This window comes from Capricornis sumatraensis, chromosome 2, assembly GCF_032405125.1.
Source record: "Capricornis sumatraensis isolate serow.1 chromosome 2, serow.2, whole genome shotgun sequence".
Lineage (NCBI taxonomy): Eukaryota > Metazoa > Chordata > Mammalia > Artiodactyla > Bovidae > Capricornis > Capricornis sumatraensis.
In genome coordinates, this window is record NC_091070.1 from 36,352,116 (window position 1) to 36,360,498 (window position 8,383).

Sequence of the window (8,383 nt, forward strand, 5' to 3'; positions counted from 1 at the left end):
TCCCAGCTCTGGCGGCGGCAGCGGCGGACTTGGGCGCTGCCTGGGTTTCCGGGACCAGGGCCTGCGAGGCGAGGCCCGGCGGCTGGATGGGAGGATGTGGGCGGGGCTCCCATCCCAGAAAGGGAGGCGAGTGAGGGAGGAGGGAAGAAGGGAGGGGCTGCCGGGGAAGAGGAGGAGGAAGGAAAGAAAGAAAGAGAGAGGGAAAGAGGAGGAAGGAGATGCAAGAAGGCAGAGGAGGAAGGAGGGAGGGAACGGGAGCGGTGCTCGGCCCGGAAGCTAGGTGAGTTTGGCATCTGAGCCGAGGGACCCGAGCCTGCGACATCACTGCTGATCAGTGCTGAGTATCTCGCCTCTCTCCCTGATGGGATTCCCGTCCGCGCCGTCTCGAGCCTGCTGCGCCCCAGTCCTCGGCCCTCGCCCAGGTTCACTGCAGCTGTTCAGAGGTCCCCAGGAGCTGCTGCTGGCGAACCCGCTACTGCAGGGACCTATGGTGAGCAAGGCTAAACCTGGCGAAGGGCGGAGGGGGCTGCTGAGGCGCACCCTTGAGGGGAGAAGTAGGGGATTCTGGTTGTGGTCGAGGCAAAATATGTCCTCCCCTCCAACGGTGGTACTAGAGGTTACTAGATGTAGGGATGCTGGTGCTGAAAGACACTTCCATATACACTATTGCCTCTGCCCAGACCACTTTCTCCGTTCGGTAGCCCCGGGCGACTTCAGCGTTTAGTAGGTTCAGGGCAGGAGAAAAGGGGAGAGAAGCCTTTCGTTGGAGGTCGTTGGGAAAGACTGTGGGGGTCTTAAGCGGAACATGACGCTCGTGGACTAGCATTTGCGACTGTCCGGCGGGAAGAGTCGGAGAGAAAAGGGAGTGGTGGCTCTGAGGTCCGGAGAAAGTGAGGGGATTGAGGGGCGTTGAGGTGGAGAGAGAACACCTAACCTGGGCTGGTTCGGTGGTGGGAAGCGCAATTCAGCGGTTTCTGGAACGTGCCGCCGCCGGAGGGCTGCGTCTAGGGGAGTGTCACCCAACCCAGCCAGCCCCCAGTCGGCGAAAGCCCCTGAGCGCAGGCGAACCGCAGTTGCCCAACACGCCTACTCCACGAGCTATTCTCGTGGACTTGGAGCATCCAGGGAGTCGCTCTTCCATCATTTCGTGGTGTAGGGTCTGTCGGGACGATGGCCGGGATGCTAGCCGCTCTGGGGACGCAGGTTCCTGGATTGTCCTGTCCTTTGGAGAGTCGCTGGCGAGATGCACATCGGACGCACTGCTATCACTGGCCCTCCCGGCCCAGAGCCGACGGAAAAGGGTCCTGGGGTTTTCAGGTCCCTGCAGACCCCTGCCCGCAGGAGCTGGGCCAGCGGCCTTAGACGCTTCCCGGGCACCAATTGGTGGATGGTTAGCATTGCGTTTTATGAGCTGAAGTCTTTGTGAGACATTAAAACCCCGAAAGACATTGAGTTGGTAAACTGAGGCCAGCTCTGAACAAACTTTGGAGTAGCAGAAAACTCGAGCAAGAAAGCAAAAGACAATTGCCACAAGATCCATCCCTGACCCCCAAGAAAAAGTTCTGGAGACGAAAGTGATTTTCGGCTTTTATCTCTTAATTAAGAAAATTGGGGGAGAAAAATGTGATTAGAGAAGAATCCTTCTGAATCTGAAAATGAAACACAACTCCCTCTTCCCCAGGTTTCTGGGTTTTAGCGCCGCGCGCTCTCGCGCGGCGCCCTGGAAGATTCTTAAGGTCCGAGGATGGTCTGGGGACTGCGGGGCTTCCGCCCTTTCCACTGTCCCTTCGCACGCGGGGACCGGCCCTTCTTCGTCTGCTTTTCCCACTTCTGGAGCTCCTCCCACGGCATTTTGAGGGGTCTAGGCGTCTCAAAACTCTTTGCTCTTCCAAACCCTTTCGCAGTCAGCCCCAGCCGTGGCTCGGGAGCGGGAAAAACTAAAGCCGGTCAAAAAGCAGCGCGACTCTCGCCGGGTGTGGACCGTCGCGCAGGGGCGCCCGCGGCCTCCGCAACTCGGCCAGTGCGGTGTCTGGCGGCGCTGGGCAGCCGCGGCCGGAGAGTGGGCTAAGCGCTTGATCCTTTCCTCCTCTTCCTCCAAGTGCCCCCAAGTTTGCGAGGGAGAGTGAGGTGGGCAACTTGAGTCCTTGAGCTCTGAAGCGACCCGAAGCAGCATCTGGGAACAGCCCCAGGAAAGGGCAGCCGGTGCCCTCCGCTTTGCAGCGGGAATCGTGGGACTTGGGATACCGGGGCGGGCAGGGCTGCCGCAGAATTGCGTGGGTCAGGATTTTGAAAAGGCCCCTGTTGCCGCAGTTGGTAGGTCAGTTTTTTTTTTCTTCTTCTTCTTTTAAGGCCCCTGTGCTGAGCGACCCACGCATGCAGCATCTTTGGTTAGAATCAGAGCCCTAGTAATTCCTTGAGCTGTGGGTTGGTAAAATTCTTGAAGAAATATTTGCTGCGACTCTGCAGCTGGTGCAAAAGAGGAAGGGGGTGGGGGAGGAAGTGGCGGGGGAGGAGTAGTGGTTTAAAAAAGACGAGCTGGGGAGAGAGCGAGAGAGACGCAGACGCAGAGGTCGAGCGCAGGCCGAAAGCTGTTCACGGTTTTCACGACTCCTGGGAATGCGGTGGGATTTCCTTTCTGCGGCGGGTCGGGAGTTGTAAAACCTCTGCGACCTTGAGACCTGAAACATGTGATGAGCCTTTTCTCAGGAGACGCCTCTTTTCGAGTCTGTCGCGAGCCTTGCGTCCCTGCGACCGCCGCCGTGCCTTGAATGGCCCGCCGACAACTTTCTTTGGGGATTTGCTTTGCTTGGCGGGGGATCGCCGTAGTGCGGAGTTTTTCTCCGTAAAGGAACCGGAGAAGGAGCCTAGCGGCGGCTTTCTCACCATCTTCCCACACCGATAACCGCCTAAATATCTCCCCCTCCCGTCCCGCGCGACAGGGTCCGCAGCTTTGGGCTGGAAGCTAAAGCGGCTGTCCAGTTTTTCTCGACATTCTCAGGAGTTCGCCAGGGGGTAACTAGCTGTCACTGGGAGCAGTATTTGGCCTCTCCGAGACCCTGGGGAGGAAGTAGGGTGTGCGCGGCGTGTGTGTTTGTGTGTCCCTCAGCGCTTTCCTTTTTAAATGACCCTCGGTGGTGAGGCTTTCGGCGGCTGAAACTCCGCGGCCCCCTATCTCGGCCCCACCGGAGGCGGGCTCGCGCTGAAAGGCGCAGCCCCTACCGTACTCCCCAGACCCTTGGCTTCAGGCCGCTGGCACGAGGGCCCAGCCCGACGCCCCGAAGGCTACAGGTAGGGGCGAGGACCACGTCCTCCACGCGCCGCACCCGGACACCCGCCGAGGGCTCAGCAGATTGCCCCGGCGAGCTCCTCCCGGGCCGCTGGAGGTTTGGGGCTGCGGGCGGGGAGGCCGGCCTCTCCGGGAGGGGGTGGGGCCGCGGGCGGGAGGCGTGGGGGCGGGGGCGGGCGCGCGGGCCCTTTCACCGCCCGCCTCGGGGAGGGCGGGCTCCTCCGTGCGTGGGGCGGGGCCTCTGCGCTCACGTGACTCATAGGGGCTGGAAGAAAAACAGTCTGTCTGCGCCAGTCTCATTATATTCAAATATTCATTTTAGGAGCCATTCCGTAGTGCCATCCAGAGCAACGCACTGCAGCAGCTCCTCTGAGCCTTTCCAGCAAGTTTGTTCAAGATTGGCTGTCAAGAATCATGGACTGTTATTATATGCCTTGTTTTCTGTCAGTGAGTAGACACCTCTTCCTTCCCTCCTCCCGGGAATTCACTCTGCCCTCCCCGCCCGCGCTCGCCTTGTGTCCCTCCCGTCGGACCTTCCTTCCAGAGTCCACACTCTTCTTTCTGGCAGCGCTGTCGCTTTCTTCTAGGCCGGGCAACCACTGCGCTCGGAGCCTACCGGTTCTGGTTAAAGTGCCGCTTGCTCCCACTGGCTCTCTCTCTGATCACTGCGTTGCAAGAAAGGGGAGCGAGAAGGGGCTGAACAAATGAAAAGTCCTCAGTCAGGGGAGCTGACCGCTCCCCTCCCCACATGACTGGGAGCACCCAGTGCCCCTGTGGCTCGCTCCTAGCTGCTTGTCAAAACTCACAGAGGTCGCCCTTGGAATCATCCCCTCCCACACCCCCTTCCCTGGGAGTGAGCGAGAGGGCGCGATCAGATGCTTTTTGCTGGGCATTTCAAACTGCTCAGCCACAGTAAAATAAACCTTCTGGCCACTCGGTACGCTCCTAGATCCTGCCGCCCCGTGCCTTCACCCTGCTCCTGCTTCTCTGCTTTCCCTCCTCCGAACCAGCTGGAAGTTGTGGAAGTCGGGCTAGGAAGGGCGGAGGAAGAAGGGGGGTGGAGGAGAAGGGAGAGAGAGCCTGAAGGTCTGAAGTGGAGAGGAGAGCGCTGGCATTTGAACTCTCCCTCCCCCCACCCTTCTTTACCGTCTCACTGTTAACTATCCCTAAAGAAGCCAGGCTGAGATCATGGCTCAGATAGCAGTTGGGACAAAAAAAGATTAACAGGATGGAGGCTATCTGATTTGGGGTTATTTGACTGTAAACAAGTTAGACCAAGTAATTACAGGGCAATTCCTACTTTCAGGCCGTGCATGGCTGCAGCTGGTGGTGGTGGGGGGGGGTGTGTGTCGGGGGAAGACACAAACTTGATCTTTCTGACCTGTGTTACTTCTAGACCCTCTAGCTGTAGCTCTCCACGCCTATGCAGAGACATCTCCATTTCTCTCTAGTTATTGGTGTTTATTTATTCTTTACCCTTCCACCTCCTCCCCTCCCCAGAGACACCATGATTCCTGGTAACCGAATGCTGATGGTCGTTTTATTATGCCAAGTCCTGCTAGGAGGCGCGAGCCATGCTAGTTTGATACCTGAGACGGGGAAGAAAAAAGTCGCCGAGATTCAGGGCCACGCGGGAGGACGCCGCTCAGGGCAGAGCCATGAGCTCCTTCGGGACTTCGAGGCCACACTTCTGCAGATGTTCGGGCTGCGCCGCCGCCCGCAGCCTAGCAAGAGCGCAGTCATCCCGGATTACATGCGGGATCTTTACAGACTTCAGTCTGGGGAGGAGGAAGAGGAAGAGCAGATCCAGGGCATCCGTCTGGAGTATCCTGAGCGCCCCGCCAGTCGGGCCAACACCGTGAGGAGCTTCCACCACGAAGGTCAGTCCCTACCTGGAATCTGGACTGGGGTGGGGCAGTGGAAGCTGTGGGAAGACGAGGAGTTCAGGTTACATCAGAACCCCAAATCCAGGAGACTGGGAAAAGAGAGCTGCTTACCTTCAAGAGTCTCCAGAGCTGTGGCTGAATTTATTTTTTGGAGACAGAAGGGAAGGGAGGGGTCGGCGAGAAGGGAATGACACCACTCAGACGTGGGTTAGCCCCTGCGGTGTGCTTTTGCTATATCAAAGCCTTTTATGCCAGGTTTTCTGCCTATTTTTTTTTTTCCAAAGCACCTACTGAATTTAATATTACAGCTGTGTGTTTGTCAGGTTTATTCAATAGGGGCCTTGTAATCGGATCTGAATGTTTCCTAGCGGATGTTTCTTTTCCAAAGTAAATCTGAGTTATTAATCCACCAGCATCATTACTGTGTTGGAATTTATTTTCCTCTCTGTAACATGATCAACAAGGCATGCTCTGTGTTTCCAAGATCGCTGGGGAAATGTTTGGTAACATACTCGAAAGTGGAAGAAGAGGGAGAGGGTGGCTGTGTGCATGTTCCCTCCTGCCTCTGCTCTGTTGACCCCTCTTCTTCTTTACAACCACTTGTAAAGAAAACTGTGTACACAAAGCCAAGAGGGCTTTAAAAGGGGAGTCTGATGGTGGTGGAGTAAGGAGTTGACACATGGAAATTATTAGGCATGTAAAGGAGGTTGGGAGACTCTGTCTTTGGTGCTTGCTGGATGCTAGCTAGGCTTGGCTCGTCTGCTCACTGCCTCATTTATCTGCTCTGTCAAATTAAAGGTATGCTTATTTCTCCCAAATAGGCTTCCACTCTATAAACAGAGTTCTCTACTCATCACCCAACTCTTAGCTACTTCTTGACTTTTCAGTCTCTGAAAAAGCTCATGTGCTTTTTTTTCTCTGTTCTCTTATTTTTTTTCTTCCCCAATGGTGCCTAGAACATCTGGAGAACATCCCAGGGACCAGCGAAAACTCTGCTTTTCGTTTCCTCTTTAACCTCAGCAGCATCCCAGAGAATGAGGTGATCTCGTCTGCCGAGCTTCGACTCTTCCGGGAGCAAGTGGACCAGGGCCCTGACTGGGAGCAGGGCTTTCATCGTATAAACATTTATGAGGTTATGAAGCCCCCGGCAGAAGTGGTGCCTGGGCACCTCATCACACGACTACTGGACACAAGACTGGTCCACCACAATGTGACACGGTGGGAAACTTTTGATGTGAGCCCTGCAGTCCTTCGCTGGACCCAGGAGAAGCAGCCCAACTATGGGCTGGCCATTGAGGTGACCCACCTCCATCAGACACGGACCCACCAGGGCCAGCATGTCAGGATTAGCCGATCGTTACCTCAAGGGAGTGGGGATTGGGCCCAGCTCCGGCCCCTCCTGGTCACCTTTGGCCATGATGGCCGGGGACATGCCTTGACCCGACGCCGGAGGGCCAAGCGTAGCCCCAAGCATCACCCACAGAGGGCCCGGAAGAAGAATAAGAACTGCCGGCGCCACTCGCTCTACGTGGACTTCAGTGATGTGGGCTGGAATGACTGGATTGTGGCCCCACCAGGCTACCAGGCATTCTACTGCCACGGGGACTGCCCCTTTCCACTGGCCGACCACCTCAACTCAACCAACCACGCCATTGTGCAGACCCTGGTCAACTCTGTCAATTCCAGTATCCCCAAAGCCTGTTGTGTTCCCACCGAACTCAGTGCCATCTCCATGCTGTACCTGGATGAGTATGACAAGGTGGTTCTGAAAAATTATCAGGAGATGGTAGTGGAGGGATGTGGGTGCCGCTGAGATCAGGCCTTCCTTGGGGACAGACACACACACACACACATCCCATCCACTACTCACCCACACACTACACAGACTGCTTCCTTATAGCTGGACTTTTATCTTAAAAAAAAAAAAAAAGGAAAAAAAATCTAAACATTCACCTTGACCTTATTTATGACTTTACGTGCAAATGTTTTGACCATATTGATCATATATTTTGACAAAATATATTTATAACTACATATTAAAAGAAAAAAATAAAATGAGTCATTATTTTAAAGGTAAACTAAGTTCTTCTTATCTTCAATTCTTTCTCTTTTCCTATACTCTGTCTGTTTTGGAGATTTTTTTCTGTTAAGGTGGGGTTGGGGTACAGCAGGAGTCGGAGGATGGTACCTGTGGGTGGTTACGTTGGGAGGCAGGAAGTAGAGTGATGGTGGAGGATGGGAATCGCCAGGGTGAATTGTTCTCCACTTGTGTTTAATGTTAAGGACAAGGAGGCAGCATCCTCTCCCATCTGGATGGCACATGCCTTGGAGAAACAGTGGGATGAAAGGAGCAGGCCAGATGAAAGGCTCAGTTTTGGGCTCCTTGTATATCCTCTGCTTTTGTTCACCTGTTAGAGGTGTGTCCCAGCAGAGTGTGATGGGTAAGAGTCTCAGCTCTAGGGAAATGGTTCCCACTTCTGCTTTTATGATACCTCAGGGTGTCTCCAGTTGCTACAGGCACTGATATTTTCACACCAAAATGAATTTGCACACTCACATTTTCATGTGTCGATGTGTGTATGTTCAACAGGAAGTTTTTGGGTGCTTTTGTGTGTGTGTCTTTTGAGAAGTGGATTTTATCCAAAAAGGCAAATAATCTGCCTTGTTTTCAAAAGGTCTGGTGATCCGCTATTTTAATATACCACATGGTGGAAAATTCTCCAGTGTCTCTGAACTTTCCCGCCTTGTCTCCTATTCCCCAGATGAAGGCTTCCATTGAATTCAAAATTCCAAGAGATTGAGCCAGGTGAGGACTGGCAATGGGGTCAGATACCGAAAGGTCAGAATTTCCAAGTGGGCATTATGAAACTGTCCCGCTGAATAGAGTCAAATACCAACTCCCTTGATCTCTGCTCTCCTCCCCACTTCCCTGAAGCTGGGCAGTAAGTGATACACCTGGTGGATGTGATGTTCTGAGCCAGGGCTTCTTCAAGCAGAAAGCTCAGTTTGGGGCCAGACTAAAGAAGGAAAATGCTGATGTGCTTGAGCAGTCTGTCCCTGAGTTCAAGGCTGCCAGTGAAGCACAGAAGTGGCTTTCTTGAAGGACAGGGATATAGGGGCTCAGAACCAGAGGACATTTGCATTTTCTTACTCTCCACCAGCAACTACATTATGCCTTGGGATTTTAATTTGTCTGGGCTCATGTTGTGTG

General features: G+C 54.4%; 1 protein-coding gene across 2 annotated transcripts; it reads left to right on the top strand.

The window, feature by feature from the left end:
- The first annotated feature begins 218 nt into the window (after positions 1–218).
- BMP4 (bone morphogenetic protein 4) lies at positions 219–7,172 on the top strand. 2 transcript variants are annotated; one of them, XM_068964072.1, is made up of 4 exons: positions 219–280; positions 3,609–3,733; positions 4,840–5,166; positions 6,129–7,172. In XM_068964072.1, the coding sequence occupies exons 1-4, from the start codon at positions 219–221 to the stop codon at positions 6,983–6,985; spliced, it is 1,371 nt and encodes a 456-aa protein (XP_068820173.1). In that variant the 3' UTR covers positions 6,986–7,172. The 2 variants fall into 2 exon arrangements, with proteins under 2 accessions (XP_068820173.1, XP_068820174.1); XM_068964073.1 differs by lacking the exon at positions 219–280 and adding an exon at positions 406–490 and having other exon boundaries at positions 4,787–5,166.
- Positions 7,173–8,383: the final 1,211 nt, after the last annotated feature.

Excerpts from the sequence above, each read along its gene's own strand:
- BMP4 (XM_068964072.1), top strand. The coding sequence starts at position 219 with ATGCAAGAAGGCAGAGGAGGAAGGAGGGAGGGAACGGGAGCGGTGCTC. Across the intron at positions 3,734-4,839 it reads ATATGCCTTGTTTTCTGTCA|TCCTGCTAGGAGGCGCGAGC; the intron begins GTGAGTAGACAC and ends TATTATGCCAAG. Across the intron at positions 5,167-6,128 it reads GAGGAGCTTCCACCACGAAG|AACATCTGGAGAACATCCCA; the intron begins GTCAGTCCCTAC and ends AATGGTGCCTAG.